This window comes from Perca fluviatilis, chromosome 9 (assembly GCF_010015445.1).
Source record: "Perca fluviatilis chromosome 9, GENO_Pfluv_1.0, whole genome shotgun sequence".
Taxonomy (NCBI): domain Eukaryota; kingdom Metazoa; phylum Chordata; class Actinopteri; order Perciformes; family Percidae; genus Perca; species Perca fluviatilis.
Window position 1 is genome coordinate 11,051,775 of NC_053120.1, and position 18,355 is coordinate 11,070,129.

The 18,355-nt window shown below is 40.8% G+C and overlaps 1 protein-coding gene across 7 annotated transcripts in view; it reads right to left on the reverse strand.

Moving 5' to 3' along the window:
* Positions 1-18,355, reverse strand: part of LOC120565065 (discs large homolog 1-like protein) — a 122,675-nt gene that overhangs the window by 85,613 nt on the left and 18,707 nt on the right. For 2 of the 7 annotated variants that reach the window (XM_039810401.1, XM_039810399.1), the window contains exon 1: positions 4,073-4,269. The exons of 4 other annotated variants lie outside the window; for them this stretch is intronic. In XM_039810401.1, coding sequence (XP_039666335.1) covers positions 4,073-4,231 — 159 coding nt within the window. In that variant the 5' untranslated portion in view covers positions 4,232-4,269. Of the gene's footprint in view, positions 1-4,072; positions 4,270-15,911; positions 16,167-18,355 lie in introns of those variants that run through there. One more of the 7 variants, XM_039810403.1, reaches the window with a different exon arrangement.

The following is an 18,355-nucleotide window of genomic DNA, read 5'->3' on the forward strand; positions in this document are numbered from 1 at the left end:
ATTTCGAGTCCTTCATTTAGGTTTAGGCAGGACGTCAGTCACTGACAATCAATGACCACTCATTTACTCAAAGATAATAACAATATATGGACCAGTAGATGAAGAGGAAGAAAATAAGTCTTCAGTACACTATTTTTTAAATATATGTACATGTTAAATCAAAACACTAGATGTTATATATGCATTTATTATTCATATTATGTTTTGAGAAATAACACAAATGTGCACTTAAGATAAATTACAAAGAGCGAGGAGAAAGTGTGTGTGTGTGTGTGTGTGTGTGAGTGAGAGAGAAAAGAGAGAGAGAGAGAGAGGGAGAGAGAGAGGGAAAGAGAGAGAGTGTGTGTGTGAGTGTGTGTGTGTGAGAGAGAGAGAGAGAGAGAGAGAGAGAGAGAGAGAGAGAGAGAGAGAGAGAGAGAGAGAGAGAGAAGGGAACATGTACATGGGGATAACAAGGTGGCAGGTCCATCTGTCATACAGAAGCGAGCCAGATCCAGCACCTGTGGTCACACACACATTGACATAAACACACACATTTGGGAAGGAGGAGTTCTCAAAATAAAATGAATAATACCCAAATACACCAGCAGTAAGACACACAATCGCCACAGTTTCTCATCACGGAGTTTATCTAGTCGGATAGGTGATCAGCAGCTGAAATGGATCTGTTTGTAAAGCACGATGATGATGATGATGATGATGATGATGTAAACAGTAAACAGAGATCACATGTGAAAAGCTTCATTGATGTATGGATGAATACAAAGATAAACAAATCATTCCATCTATCAATACCAACACACACATGGGACTTAGGTGCCCCCTCTGTGATTTCAACAGTAAAATGTTTATGGATTGGAAGTGACAGGAAAGTGATGTCCAACCACAAGGTGGGGCTACACACCAACATTTCCTTCACCCCAGTCACAACATTCAGTTATGTCTGAGGCGTGTTCAGCAGACAAACTTTAAACTTGTGGTGACTGATATCTGAGTCAGCGCAGACAGAGACAATCAAAAGACAGTGTATAATGACTTGGAACTGACACACACCACTAATACACACTCCTCAATTCTTTATGACTGCCTGCAGCATGCTGAAGGCTGTCGTAATTTACCCAATACACACACAAACACACACACTCCACTGCTGAATAAATAAATAAATTACACTAACTGATAATCACGCCATGCCAGAATTTAGAAAGGATGACATATTAGTGGGGGATAATACAAGGAAGAAATACAGGAAATGACAGAAAAGAGACAAGACAATGAAAACGAGAGGAAATCAAAATCCTTGGCCGTTTAAAATCTCTTTTTTTTATAATGTCTGTCAGCCGTTTTAAAATCACCATAAAGCCTCTCGTGGCTTACGGCTTTAAAAACAGAGGTTTTTCTTTAGAGGAATAAGAGAACATTCAGAGGAAAACCACTGAGTTAATAGCGCTTTGATCACCTTCTTTACTACCATATAATTCAACGTGGTAGTAAGTAATTTGATATTCTTAATTTGCATACAATTTTAATGGACTATGGGCCGGCTTTTGTTAGATCCTACATATAAATCATCATAACTGTGATTTACCAGACACCATTAAAACCTACAAAAAAAAAAAAAAAAAAAAAAAAAATAATGCAGGAACATGTAACAACAAAAGATGGTAAACACATGGTGGAGCATAATGAGTGTGTATTTGTGTGTGTGTGTGTGTGTGTGTGTGTGTGTGTGTGTGTGTGTGTGTGTGTGTGTGTGTGTGTGTGTGTGTGTGTGTGTGTGTGTGTGTGTGTGTGTGTGTGTGTGTGTGTTTGCATCTGAGAGAGTTGGTGTGGTCAGAGCCCTGAGAGTACAGTGAAGTAAGCACTAATCTGCAGACAGATACAGCCCAATCAACCAAAATAAAAAGATTACCAGGCTACGCTGTACCATGATGAGTGTGTGTGAGCGAGATAGAGGGGGAAAAAGAAGGAGAGACAAAGAGAGAGGGACAGACACAGACCGAGTGTAGAGCAGAGATAGTAATGGGCCTCATTACTAAAAAATGGGACAAGGATTCGACTGAATCCCTGCATGCACAGTTCTGCAAAAAGTATTCTCACGGTACAAAGAAAGACCCTGTGCATGGAAGAAAATTTAGGCCAGTATCCTTGACTTCTAAGTACTTTCAAAAAAGACCTATCTAATTCTGGAGCCGTATTAAAACAGGTCCCCTTACTTCGGTGTGCACTTGAACTTAAAAAGAAGGGGCCTCTGCCACCTTGACCAAAAGCCAAAAGCTTAAAAAATAGAAGCTGATGGTATTAGACCTGACATCAGACAAAACTCTGAACAAATTACGACAATCACAATAGACATGAAGCATATCACTGCTGTTTGGCTAAAAATCTTTCATCTATAACATGTCATCTTATCAGGGACTATGACAAACAGGCTTAATTTAAGCTTGACTGCATTATAATATAATTTATCCAGTGGCCTTCAAAAAGGTTCCCAGAGAACTGTAGAGTCATTTTAGAGTCAATTTAAAGGGAAGGTTTGTGATAAAATTGTGAGTAGGCTATAGAAATATTTCTATAGTAGGCCTTCAACAACAAAATCAAAACACTGCAACCCTCTCTCCTAGAAATTATGATTATAAACAACAAATTGAATAACACAGTAATAACAGTAATGTTGAAATAGTTGGTACCCTCTTTGTATTTATCTGATTTTTTTGTGTTGAATTGTAAAGTTTATATTTGTACCCTTTATGTACTTATTTTGTTTTGTGCCGGCACTAGGAAACTGTTTATTTAAAATGAGTCTGAATAATCCTATAAAGGATGGGCCACGTAAGCGGCCATACACGAAAATAAACTGTTTATTCATTCATTCAACAGCAAATACATTTTGGAAAGGAAATGTAATGCTGCCCGGATTAAATTTTTTTTATCAACATAATTAACGTGTGTTAACTTATTGTTAATGAATGTATCCACAAAATATTCATACTGAACGCATCAGTGAAATGATCAGTGACAACATATTTCATTTGTTTACCTATGATTTCCACTCTTGCAATAAAATAGCTGTTTAAAGCTGTAGTGCGTAGTTTCTGTCTCTCCCATGAGGAATTCTAAGTAATGACAACAAAACTGTTGGTGTGTCCACATGACACAAGCCTTCCGAGATCGCGCACACCCCCCCCACCCACCCACCCACCCCTCCTCCACACAGTTGCCTGTAGCCAAGGAGGACACGGAGGATTAAAAAAACATGATGGACTCTTAAGAAGAGGTCATTATCTTCACTCAAGTGTCTGCACGGGAAAGTTGCCGGACGAGTTATGTGGAGCTGATGGTCTTAATTAGCTTTTTAGCAACACATTTGGCAATGGCTTGAATAATGGACATTCGTTAATATATAAAAAGTAACGCACTGAAGCTTTAAAGCAAGTCTAGCATGATTTATTTTAAGCAGAAGCACTCTATTACTGTTAGGGAAAGATTGTGGTCGTGGTTGAATATAGTCATAGTCAATAGTGACTTAAAGCACGAGAAATTAAGTGTTTAATTTCTTAATATTTAACCAAAACCACAATCTTTCTCTGACCTTAACCAAAGGGCTTTTTTACCTAAGCATCAGTGTTAACGACACAGCAGTAAACTAGGCTGTCGTTTCAATTATGATCAAATGATGTTGTGCCTCAATTATGTATACATTTTTCCCCAAAATGTTTGAACTCAAAACTTTGGGCCTTTGAGTCAAAACATAAATATCACCAAAAGGTGTAAGAGAACAGCTGTAATATCAGGCCCCAAATATACAGCATTTGTCAACAGAGTTATATTGACGTAATTGACAGACATAATGTACTTAATCACTTGGGCGAACCAGATGTAAAGGGGAACAGACTGACAATGTCAGTTTAATGTGTGTGTGTGTGTGTGTGTGTGTGTGTGTGTGTGTGTGTGTGTGTGTGTGTGTGTGTGTGTGTGTGTGTGTGTGTGTGTGTGTGTGTGTGTGTGTGTGTGTGTGTGTGTGTGTGCGTTGTTGTTTGGCATACTGATGAAAGAGCCAAAGCCTAGTTACCTGAGCAGGCGTGATGTGTGTGTGAGTGACGTATCCGTGAACGTGTTGAATCTGAGACAGCTCCCGCTCTGCCACCTGAACCAGTTCCGCACCCCGCAGGTCACCGTGGCGACAGAGAGATCCGTCCCTCCCCAGGGATCGTTCACTTTCTCTCTCCATGGTCCTGGCGCCCCCTCCCTCTCTCCTCCAGGTCTCCCCATCCCTCCAGGTCCCCCTGTCCCTCCATGTCCCGCCTTCCCTTCCCTCCCTCCCCTCTCTCCCATCCCTCCCTCCCTTCCCTCCCTCCCCTCCCCGCGCTCCCCCCGCCCCTCCTCGGGCCCCCGTCCCTCTCGTCCTCCCAGCGTCCCCCCGCGGTCCCCCCCTCCCCCCAGAGTCCCTCCATCGCTCCCCAAGGTCCCTCCGTCCCTCAGCTCTCTGGCTACACCCATTGGATGCTGATGGCAGGTGTGTTGGTGGAGTTTTGGGGCACCTGGTGACGCCCCTTCCTCTTCTTGATATCGATACTTCTATAGTGAGAAAAGAAGAGGAGGAGAGGACACCAGATGGTAAAGAATAGGAAGGTAGACCAAGAGAGAGTCGCAGAGGAAATGTCAAAGATAAAGAGGATGGAGATGGTTGGGAAGACGATGTAATGAAAGGGTAGGTAAGCAGGAGGAAAAAGAAGACAGAAGAGAGTGTTACTTCAGAACAAGAAAAGATTAAGTGAGGCTGGAAAAGAAGAATGAAGTAGTGCACATTTCAACCAGCATGAAAGAGCATAGCCGAGTGCATGCATGCATGCTTAATGAGATATTTTTACAATACAGTTTTTGTGTGTAAGCACATGGGGCAGTCCAGGTGTACACCCAGCATGGTAGTAATTGTTTCCTGAGCTTCCTGTACTGTACATATCTGAATGCACACACACACACACACACACACACACACACACACACACACACACACACACACACACACACACACACACACACACAGGACTTGAAACAGACGTTTTAAGGCAAAAATGAGATGCAAAACTGAATGAGGACAGTGAGCGAGAGAGAAGCCTGCCTCTGGGAATTACTGTTTCTCTTTCTCCTCATCATCTCTCTATACATGTACCTTCATCATGCCTCTTTCCCTTCCACATCTCCGACTCGCGCTACAGCAAGTCTTACTGTTTCATCTCCCTCATCTCATTCCCCATTCCCGCGCACTCTCCCTTGCTCCTCTTCATCGCTTTAAAAATAATACATTTGATTTTTCTTTCTGCTTTACTGGACAGAAAAAAAGAGGAGAGAGTCAGTGAAGCTGGCGGGGGAAGTGGGGGAGAGAGAAGACGGGTCCCAAGCTAATTTTGAGTCTGTGACATTGTGGTTACATGGTGTGCAACTTAGCCAGCTGAGCAGCTGAGAGGACGGCCCCTCTGTAAACTGAATGCACACTCACTCCTTGCACGAAGTACACTGATAAGGTGCTCAAGCTAAAATAATTTATTCCGTGTTAATACTTCCATTTAAATGTAAACCAATCCGAAGAGAAGATACTGATAAAGAGAAGCAGATGAGTTCCAGGAGGATTTTTAAAGCTTCGAGACAAATGGGATGCTGATTCTCTGATCATATCAACACCGAGATAACAGTGTAATTTCAGCTAAGACACACAGCTAATATAATACAGTCACAAAACAACCCATCGGAGCAGAATCTAGTTACGCATTTCAGGTTTTGGACTCACAGATTGACTTTAACCCAAGGTTAAAGGGACACTTAACACCAAATGAAAGTGACAATGTACACTGTGTGAAGAGCCCATTTAAAAGATTAGCAGCACTCACATGGTTAGACTATTTGTACCGCGGATGAATATGTATATGGGGAGATACACCAGTTGTGAGGCTATTTACATCATGTACATGTATACAGGCCTGGAGATGTCAAAACAAGTGCTGTAGTAATTTTGAGAAACACAATGCTATTTCAAAGAGAAAGGAAAAGGCACATTTAACACATCATGAAAACTGAGCGTTATAAATTGTTTGCATATGCAATTTATAAGTAAACAGTTACATTGGGTGGTCTATTTCAATATTTCTTTTGGGTTCCTTTTAGTTATTCCGTAGTGTGTCAATGAGCCTAAACACGCAGCAACAATCCCTATACCTCGTATATTATACAGTAATACGTTGGTGTATAATATAATATTCATGTTGCATCCCCTCTCATGTAATAGTTTCCTGTTGATTTCATAATGCGTTTTTTAAAAAAAAGATTACAATGTCAGGTTTAGAGGGAACTTTTCATCACATTTTGAGAAGCAGTATTTAAATTATCACTTTTACCATTTGTTGTTCTGTCACATACTGATCAGGTGAATCAATGAGAGACGCAAATGAAGGAGAGGAAAGAGGCTGAAGAGAATACTTACTCCAGTTTGACATAACTCAGAAATGTACAAACAGCTCAATATAAGGAAATGTGTCTTTATCAGAGCTGTATAGTAACGAAGTAGAACTACTTCACTACTGTACTTAAGTACTAAAAGGCTGTATCTGTACTCTACTGGAGTATTATTTTTTTCTCCCACTTCCACTTTTACTTGAGTAAATATTTTCCATTAGTTTAATACTTTTACTCCGATAAATTTTGTATGTGCTGCATAGTTACTCGTTACTGTTGTGAATTCCTCACGCTACGGAGACTGTGTACGTTACAGTGTGTGTAGTTACGGCTACGTTAGTTACGGCTACGTTAGTTACGGCTACGTTAGTTACGTAAGTTACGTAAGAAATCTTTTTTCTTTTCATTACAGCTGCCCGTTCAGAAGTCAGAGACGATGTAAGTTTGTACTCTTTATATTTAGTTATTGTTGCAGCAGATTAATCTATTCCTGAGTTGTTTCAGTCTGCAGTGAGTCCTGAATGTTTCATCCTGTGGTGTGAAGCTGCTAGTTTATCTTTATTTTGCTAGTTTGCTAACTTTCCACTACATCACACATTTTATTTCAGTATTTGTTAATAAGTGATTAATAACCCACTGTTATTTCAGATAATAGTAGTTATAACAGCTGTGACATTAATGTACCTTTTGGGGTTTATTTCAGAAACTTCCTTCATATCCAACAATGTACAGCTTGTGACTGCCTGTAATGCATCGTCTTAATACCAAGTAAAAAGTTGAACTCCAACAATATGATATTCAAAATTTGACTGCTTTCTTTAATAACTACATAACACAATACTTGTACTTTTAGTACTTGAGTAGTACATTTTAAAATAAACTACTTGCAATACTTAAGTACAAAAATTTTTGAATACTTTAGTACTTCCACTTAAGTGGGGTGCTTAAAGAGCACTTCAACTTCTACTCAAGTCACTTTTTTGCTAGAGCTCTTGTACTTTTACTCAAGTATGGGTCTCTAGTACTTTATACACTGTGAATTACAGAAATCCAGTCAGAACTTGAGTAAGGTTTAGATTTCCATCCCTCACCTTCCGCTCTGTCTGTGTTGCCATTCTCAAAATCCCTTCAATATACGGGAAATAACAAACTTCAAGTAAGCAAGCTGCACGCAGAAAATAGCAACTTTTGAAGAAAATTTGGATTGTATGACAAGGCAGGCCTACATGGTCCTTTTGGGGAATGATTGTAAAGATTTACAAAGAATATTTTTACTGCATTTACTGTCTAACTGGGACGTTTTGGGACCAATTGGCGGGGAACGCTGTGGAAGAAGTACACACGACGATACAATGGTAAGAGCATATAAAGTTGAACCATATGTCCAGCTAATAGCTCTCGTTAATGTGTGAACAGTTAACTTCATTTAACTGCAAATGTCTTGTTTAATGTTGTTGTAAAGAATGTCCACTTTGTCGCTGCGGACCGACTGAAATCGAATGAAAACCATTAGTATGGGCCTCCAGAGAGCCCTGTATCCTCTTCTGTGCGATGTTGGGTCTGATGTAGAGGTCTTTGAGCCAAATGTTTGGTGCAAATGTTCCACCAAAACAAGTTTCTTTCCAGGACCATTTTGCAGAGCCACTGTCGCTGCGTCCAGAACTTAGTGTTGCCCAAGAAGATTGTGATTGGTTTAAAGAAAATGCAAACACCACAGAGCGTTTTTTTTTTTTCTTCCTATCCTAGAATGTATCTGTCGTGTAGCCAGACCTTACTCCACAGCGCTGTGGAGAAAGGTGTGGCAATGCGAGACTTGTTATATAAAGAGCTGAGAACTCAAAAAGCAAGATAAAAAATACCACTATCACACAAATAGAGCCTGTAGCTTAACCTTCTGAGGTCAATGAACACATGGCATTTTTCCAATGTCTCTATTGATATTTCAGCAGTAATACAGCGCAGAAATGTGATTTAGATATTGCCGGAATCGGCATGATCTCTGCTTTTTGCGTCCTTTTTATCGCAAGATCATACGTCAATCTCACAGCGAATTAGGAGACAGGAAAGAGAGCACGTGGCACTCGTCAACTGTCTCTCTGTGTATAATTGGTGGACTCGCGTTGCACCAAAACATTTAGTCCGCATGAGTGTAGGTTTGTTTTCACAAGAGATTTGAACACATTGCTCTGGGGCCTCACTATACAGAAAGCTGAGTTAGTTCGGAACATTTAGTTGTGAAACACATGGGGATCAGTTGTATGCAAATACCCTTAAAAGGTGAATTTAAGATGTAACAATAGAGGAAATGCCCTTAGACCTCACGGGATTAAGAGAAGAGATATATTTCCATCCCCTACAGAGAGCCAGACAGCCTCACAGTCTGTCCCAATAATATGACATTTTTGCCTTTTGGCTTGATATCCACAAGGAAGCCAACAGAAAGCCAGAGATGACTTCCCTGAGCGTGTACTCACTATCACACTGTGGGGACTCACAACCAATTTGCTTCCTACAAGGTCACTCGTTTAGTTTAGGGTAAAGAGGTTAGGGGTTCAGATGAGGGTCGAAATCAGGCATGTAGTAGTTAATGGTTAAGGTTAGGGCAAGCTTCCAGCAAATGATTGAACTACAAAGTCAAGTGTTTCTGTGGGATTTATCATACAGCTCCCCCTGTGTCTCTAAATCAGTAACTACACAGCCCACAGTCTTAATTAAACTTCTTTCCCAAGAGAGAAATTTAGGCTTTCTGTTCTCAGGGACAGACTGTTTAACAACACTGTTATTGGCATGAGTTATTTAGTAACAAATCTGAAGTATCCTTGATTCTACACCAATTGATTCAAGATGTGTGATAAACCCATGATGCTTTAACATCCAGCACGCTTATCAGAGCAAGTCCAATGAAACATTAAAGCACCATTGCTACATTTGACCCTACACTGCAGCTGACTGTCATCCTGGTCAGCAACAAGATGCAAAATCTATTCTAGAAATTGCGCTTTGGGGCAGGGAGTGGGCGGCTGCTTTACACAGGAGAGCATGTCTGTGCAGAACAGTATCAGCTAATTCCGACAAATTCAAAATGACGTGGCTGTGTGTGCTCTCCCCTTGCTGCATACTTTAACCTCATTTAGACTGGGATTGGGAGTAAACACTCCTCCGACAAAAAGAACTGATCTGAACCCGTCTCATGACCTTCAGCGCATTTCATTTCCTCTCCCCTCCGCCTCTCGGCCTGATCTTTTCACTCACTGTCGACTTGCTAATTAGTCAGAAATGCCTCAGAATAATCTTGAAAAAGCAGCGGATGAACGGCCAGGCACTAAGACCCTGAAGAGACCCTGGCTCACACTGTTGTCACAACACTGCTGCTACTGCCCTCTGCACTCACACGCACTAGCGCACACACACACACACACACACACACACACAGTCAGTCATAATCCTATATTTGGCGTTTAATTTTCCCATGGCACAAGAACACCTCTAAATGAATTAATGCATGAATGGACAGAGACACCAGATATGTCTCTTTCTACATCACAGTGTGTGCATGTGTGTGTTTCTGCTTGCTTGACTAGCAAGAGCAGAGCATTCCTAATCAGGACTGTGCCTGCAGATAGCCCGCTGAACACACTAATACACACATGCACAAAAAAAACATAGAAACACACACACACTGTTGCTGTCATGTGTTAGTGTGTCAGTCAGTCTTGCGTAGCCAGAGAAACGTGACTAGATTGGGAGCAGATTCAGCATCCTAGTACATGTCTATTTGTCCGTTTGTATCTGTGTGTGTGTGTGTGTGTGTGTGTGTGTGTGTGTGTGTGTGTGTGTGTGTGTGTGTGTGTGTGTGTGTGTGTGTGTGTGTGTGTGTGTGTGTGTGTGTGTGTGTGTCAGAGTAAAGCAAGGCGTTAGTCACGCTTGGTGAGATTTGAAAGAGCAGGGGATCCTCTGCCGTAAGGTTTAAACTTTCACACACACACACACACATACCTTAAAAAAAAAAAAAAAAAAAAAAAATAATCTTTCTCTATATCTTTTTATTCATTCTATCTCCCACATCATGCTCTCTCTCATGCTTTATTGGCATGAAGTGCAAAAGTACTCCATGCCAATAAAGCACAGGTGATGATCAGATTAATTTAGCAACAATAACAACGTAACACTTACAAATACAAATGGCTTCATAATATGAAGTCAGCCAATTACAATCAGAGGGCACATTTGTCAAATTGATTTTTAAATCACAGATTGTAACAATCCAATGATAATGTATGTGCATTATTGACAAATTTCCCTTCCAGTAATTAAACATTTCTGAACTATAAGATTTGATACAATTCAGAAATTCTGTCTCCAGTGCATGATTTGATTCATTTTTTACCCATCTCCCCATCCTCTGAACATGATGCTATTTGGTGATGAAGTATCACTGAACGGTGGAGGGTTCCCAAGAAAACAAGGTCATAGTGAGAGTACACATGCGCTGCTTGGACGTGGTATTTGCAGTTTTCAGAAACCAAAAAGACTTTACCAGTATCCACATGGAATTAAAATCTAAGATCAACAAGAAGCTGATGTCCTTTAAACTTTGAATGGAAATATGAATAGAAAAACAGCAACAGGATTACACATTAATTATTTAAAAGCAAGTAGCATAGCGTGGCTGAAAAAGTAAGACATCCAACTACAAAATTAAAGTTATTCTAAACGTTTCAATGGAAAGTTTGTCATAAACATCTTCAATACATCTAAAACAGCTTAAATATCTTAAAGGAAACGCATAAATGTGAGAAAGAGAAAACCTTAACTGACTTCACCAGGGCTTCAGTCAGTGAAGTGTTTTCAGTAAGAAAAAAACCGACCTGAGCAGAAATGGACAAACAGATTCATCTATTTTGAATGTGTTGAACTGTCCGACCTAGTTAAGGTGTGTTTGATTTATCTTCTCAGGCACATAAAAAGCCTCAGCAATGGACACATGTAAATGTCCTCTCCCCTCTATGCACTGCATGTGTTGAAAACTGTCTGCTCATCTCTCTCCTAGTATTTTACAGTACTTTTACATGTGATTTAATCAAACTTACCACTGTATGTTTTCTGTGTTAGTGTCTGCTCACTCTACGGGCTCAGTATCATTTGGATTTCATCAATTCTGATGACAATTCAGCCAATCAACTCTAGTACAGGCATATAACTTCGGTGATAAAAGAAACCAAAATAAGTTGAAAGAAAAAACATTATTTTCTTCAGAGTTAGCCTGTCATAAACGGTCGTTTAGTTACAGTATTAACTGCAAGATATTTTTTTTTTATCCAAAAGTAAAATAAACACATACAGAGAAAAAAAAAAAAATTCTTTATCTTGCAATACATAAATTGAATGTTAACTGCATCCCAGTTGTTTTGTATAAGCTGGAACTTCAGCTGATTCTGGTGTATTACAACTACAACATGCTGCATTATTATACTGTGCGGCATTTCCTACAACATAACATAGCATTTCAGTATTTAGTTGTAGTCATACTACCCCACAATCGGCATTTTCATACTATGTAGTGTCTTTTTTATGTATGTGTAATTATTTTATTGAGTTACAACCAGTTGTTGCTGTAACACTATAAGCCTTTGGTGAAGCTTGGTCGCACTACTGAGCACCAACTACTGTCTGCCACAATGTAAACACTATTAAGTACACTGATGAACAGAATGCCACACTTCACTGTCAGAATTTAATAATAATGAATACACAGTTCTTAAAATTCAAATTGGTTCCAATGCAAAACTCCTCATTACCCAACCCTTCCTCTTTTCCAGGAACTCTCAAAAAGGTAAACAAATGTATCGTCTAACTGAACAAAAAAGATCTCTATTGGTCCCAAAAACAAGTCAAGACAGCTGGATGTGCATAATACAGACACAATAGGAACACCTCATTACATACTGTACATGACACTATCATTTCTCCGGGAGCCATTGTCTGCTGACTCAACACAAGAAAGGCATAGAGACTGCCTCAAGAGAGTTCAATGAAGGTTGCTAAAATATATACAAAACGTGATGTTCAGTAAATCTAGCAAACTGTTAGGAATACTTAACTACTTTCCTTGTTTCAGCAGACAGTAACACATGTTGAATATGTTGTTGTTAATCTAAACTAGTTACACATATTTTACTTACACCATCATCATTATATTTAATGACCTTGGAACTAGAACAGTGAGAAAAAGTATGTCGTCCCACTCAACAGGGCATGCACTAGTGTTGTTCTATTGACATGCTTTTACTGTAGAGCTATACAGTTACAAATTGTTACTTTAATTGTGTTAATTTGTTTGTGTCAATGCAAAAACAACACTTCCTGCAGCTGCCTCACATTCAAAGGGACACGTTCCTGCACTATTTTGTCACAGGACTAATTTTAAATATTCCAAGCAAGCTATGAACAAAAAAAAAGGGTGAACTAGTTAGACACACATGTGCAGGTGAATCAAGTTACATATTGCTTTGATCCAAGCCCTTCCAGATGTACAGTATATAAAAACAGAATACAGTGCAATGCAACACGACCATCTCTTAAAAAAAACTCATCTGCAGACCCAGAAACCCTAAGCAACTTCATATATTCCTAAGGGTGCACTCTCTTGTTACCCTCTTCAGCTATACTTGTAAATAACAAAACCAGTGCTCTGACTGTCTCACACTCGTGTTGTCTCTCTCTCTCTCTCTCTCTCTCTCTCTCTCTCTCTCTCTCCCTCTCTCTCTCTCTCTCTCTCTCCCTCTCTCTCTCTCTCTCTCTCTCTCTCTTTCTCTCTCTCTCTCTCTCTCTCTCGCCTCCAGCCTAACAGTTGTCTCTCGGCCTCCATCTAACAGGCTGTCATGGTGAGGTGATCTAATGGGACAGAAGTGAAGTCCATACAGTTTATTATGGCCTAACTGCTGAACAACAGCATACCCATGCATGCTCATATACACAGATACACACAGTCCATTACAGTAGAGTACATGCACTTATCACAGGATGGAACAACATCATCTCTGGTTTAAAGATATATTATATTAGGTTAGCAGTCAAACAGTATATATTGTCCTTTTCTTTCCGTGTGTCTCTCACTATAATTCTCAAGCTCGTGTTCAGTTTTCACTTTTTTTCACACTGTTTATAGACCCATTTATGAAGCCAGTTTTGGGTTAGCTGTGTGTTTAAAGGCTATTCAAAGATGCAGCACAGTGTACAAACGGTCCCTCCACATCAAAGGCACTGCTCCTTAAGCGCTTGGGTGGAACTTTAATATTTCATGTGTTGATGTTCCACTCATCAGTTTCAGAGTACTCTGCAAGATGATGATTGCCAATTTTAGCTTAAGCACATTCACTCAGCGTGGCCTGATGTTATGTGTCAGGCCATGGTGTAATTAGCGAGTAACTGGTAAGGGATATGGTGATATTAATTTAACAATAGGTTAGTGATGGCCAAGAGTTTTGCAACAAGGTTATCACATAAGAACTACTGTACGTACAATGCAGAGCATCCAACTGAGCTAAACGTCCTCGGACTGTGGGAAGAAAAGCAGAGCACCAGCGCAAACACAGGAAGAACACGCAATCACCACAGGCCCCAACCGGCTGCAGAGTTTGAGTGTACGATCTTCTTTGCAACAGTGCTACACTATCCACTGCACCACTGTGCCACCATCAACTGCTCTACACAGTTATCTTGCATATTAAAGTGGAAATTAATGCACGTAGAGTGCTGGATCACTACCCTCGATACGTTTTTGGTACCGCAAACTGTCAGGTAATGAAAATGATATGAATTCCAACCTATTCTTTGATTTATTAGTTTCTGATTTCAATTATTTTGCCAATATTAGACTGTATTTTATTTAGGTTCTTCTTCGAAAGCAGCTAGTTTTAAAGGAACACGCCGACTTATTGGGAATTTAGCTTATTCACTGTAAACCCCAGAGTTAGACAAGTCCATACATACCCTTCTCATCTCCGTGCGTGCTGTAAAGCTGTCTGACGGCTCCAGCGGCATCAGCCCATCACAGAACAGGCAGGTGAATGGTTCCAGTAATCCTACTGCTCCCAACAAGTGACAAAATAATGCCAACATGTTCCTATTTACATGTTGTGATTTGTAGAGTCACAGCGTGTACAAAAAACGTTAACATAAGACACAGCCATCTTCTAACCGTAAACAAACCGGGAACTATATTCTCAGGCGGAAGAATATAGTACTTGGGCGGAGTGATATGCTCGCAGCAAGCCTGTCTGAGAATATAGTTCCCGGTTTGTTTTACGGATAGAAGATGGCTGTGTCTCATGTTACGTTGTTTTTTGTACACGCTGTGACTCTACAAATCACAACATGTAAATAGGAACATGTTGGCGTTATTTTGTCACTTTTGTCACAATTCGGAGCAGTAGACTAGTTGGAACCAGTTACCTGCAGGATCTGTGCTAGGCTAAGCTAATGCTGGAGCCGTCAGACAGCGTTACAGCACGCACGGAGATGAGAAGGGTATGTATCGAGTTGTCTTACTCTGGGGGTTACGGTGAATAAGCTAAATTCTCAATAAGTCAGCGTGTTCCTTTGAGACAACATTTGACATTTCATTTGTTTGGCTTCTCTAAGCAATAGAAGTTATGGAAAGTGTTTCCCTAACTTTGGGAATGTTTTACAGAAACAATACAATAGCACAGAGGATAACAATCCCCACCGTCAAACATAGTCATTAAATAGTCATTTAAGAATGACTTATCATGCAAAACAGGCAACTGGAACTAAATGCCATAATGCGATGATTTGCTGTTTTACTGCTTAATATATATTTGTAAATTCAATATCTTCAGCTTCTGGACTATCGGTTGGACAAAACAAGCCATTTAAAGATGTCACATTGGGCTCTGAGAACGAAGATGAAAGACTGAAATTTACCAACGACATCAAAATGGATTCAATAATTGTATAAAGCTATTAATATTAAACATAAAGTTACATTCTTTATTTACTTACTAACTAAATAATATACAGTATGTAGTACATTTAACAAAGATTTAAATAACTATTTACTAATTACGACGAAGATGTTGGTGACAAACTGGCTGTAGAGTTCGTACAGCAGAACACAAAACTGCCTCTCTCTATCTACCTCTCTGACAAAAACACCCACCCTGCGAGGACCTCTCTCTCTCTCTCTCCCTCTCTCTCTCTCCCTCTCTTTCTCTCTCTCTCTCCCTCTCTCCCATCGGCTACTAACTCTCACCTGAGTTTACCTTAACCCAGAGTCTCTTGACAAGCTTAGTCATTACGTCTTTCCTTCTCTCTCAGCACATTTTGCCTTAGTCAGTGTCTCTTGCTCTTACTGTCCTGTACTGTCCTGTACCGCACACGCACGCACGCACACACACACACACACACACACACACACACACACAAAGCTCTCTACCTACCTTGCATCCAAACATCAGAGATATGGTGTTGTTGGTGCATGCTACTTTGCAGTGGCACAACATGTGGCTAACGTTAGCTAGCTGGTCCCACGCTGGGGGGGCATCCTAGTCCTCATACACACATTTCATTCACACACACACACACACACACACACACACACACACACACTCACACACACATCCACAAACTCTCACACACACACACACACACGCACACATGCACACGCATGTGTTTTTATCAACCGCGCTCCATCCCGTCCCAAATCCCCCACTCTGCCACCCCCCCCCCACCCCCCCCACCGCCTGGCTATAGTCCTCAGCTGTGGCAGGCCGGCGTCCTGTCCCTCTCACTCTTCACTGCTCTCATCTTCATCATCATCTTCTTCTGTGTAATCCTCATAGCTGGTCAGGATGCAGGGAGCAACATGGTCACTGTCTGCCTGTGCGTCAGTGTGTGTGTGTGTGTGTGTGTGTGTGTGTGTGTCTGAATCTGTTAGCACATGTGTTTGTGTTTTCAGTGTGTTGTTGTTGTTGTTGTTGTTGCTGTCAGCATGTGTGGGTCAGTCTGTCTGTTTGTGTGCATGAAATGTGTGTGCATGTGTAGATGTGGTCTCTCTTGTCCTCCTCTGCAGCAGCAGTCCCAGTCCTCTATCTCCTCTCTCTCTCTCTATCTGTATGAGAGTGTGCCTCTCTTGTTCCATCGCTTCCCTTCACCCATCTCTCTCTCTCTCTCTCTCTCTCTCTCTCTCCTGGCTTGCTCACTTTCCCTCGCTTCGCTCCACTGCCTCTCTTGGCCCGCCTCTCAACAGCAAGATCAATGAGAGACAGAAAGAAAGAGAAAGAGAAGGAGAGACCTGCACACCGAGGTGGAGGGAGGATTAAAAATGTGATGTCTCTCTAGTGTCACCCTCTCTCTCTCTCTCTCTCTACTGCAGTGATGCTCTGCCTTGTAGAGTTATATACCAGTAAACACACACACATACAGACACACACACACAAAGAGGAGGGGGGTACAATATTATACGGGCTAGTGAAGACTGAATTGACCAAATATAAATGGTGAAGAGAGAGGGGTAGAGAGACATAAAGACATAAAGAGTGAATGAGGGAGGCAGAGACAATGTTGTTATATCATCCAAAGTCACAAGCCATGATCTCCCAAACAGACACCCATGCACACATTACAGGGGTGACTTGGTAAATTGACATTTGAACACAGCCTTGTTGTTTTACTGGCAGCCGGGCAACCACTTTGGCATTGAGCCATTTAAACCACAGGTGACCGGGAAGCATGACCAGAGAATGGCAAAAAAAAAAAATCATCAATGATCCCATCAAACCAGCACTGGACAATATTTTAAAATAAAAATGCACAAATATCACAAAGTAGGGTGTCCCATCTAAACTAATTGAGGAGCGGCAGATTCCTTCTGTTTGCGCAAAGGGCTGTGTTGTTTCAGGTTCCCCGTCAGACTGACATGAAATATGTTGAGTAACAAAAAAATAAATAAAAAAAAATACAAATATGTTGAGTAACAGATCCATGAGAAGGCTTATCAAGCCCCTCTCCACTCCTCGAAAGTTTATAATACTCAGAGAAATGATATTACAGCACTGGATTTGATTGGCCACAGCCTTGCATGATGGCATTCTATGGTGTTGCTCAAACGTTGAGCCAGGTTCAACTTTTTTGCTGGACGACTGAGCATTTTTTTGCTGGAGCACACTGTGTCGGTGCCCCTGCTGTGCCGCTGTGCTGGCCTAATTAAAATAAATGAGAGGGCTGCGCTTTTTGAGTCAGTCCGAACATGGCCGTTAGGTCTAAGCTTATCGCTAATCTCTTTATCCAGTTATTTACTGTTTAGTGAAACAGTGACATTTGTGTGTACAAAACTGTACTTAACAGCAACCAATGAGCACTGAAATAACAAACATGGCCGAGCCTACTTAACTGATTTCACAACAACAACAAAAAAGTTACAGTACATAACAGGCTCCTGTTTTTGGCTGTAATATAAGACAACTACCAAAGTATAATTTTGCCAAAAAAATCCCAAGTCAGTACATTTGGTCACAGCATATCACACATTATGTTCTTAATTAAATATTTGGCCAAACATTTAACACATTATATGGTGTAAAACACATTGTGACCACAAACATGGTGAGGTAATTTAACTTTGTGAATTTGTCCACATACTGTCTTTGTCAACTTTACATACAGGACTTGAGAGGAGAGGAGAGGAGAGGAGAGGAGAGGAGAGGAGAGGATATATTGGAGATAAAGGGCAGAGGAAGTCAAACAAGTCAAATCGCACTCTTCACCCGAGGCTCTTGATGGTGATGGCTGGGCCATCTGGACTATCACACACACACACACACACAGAAACACAGACCCAAACACACACAGAATGGTCTCTCTGTGGTCGTCTCTGTTTTCTCAC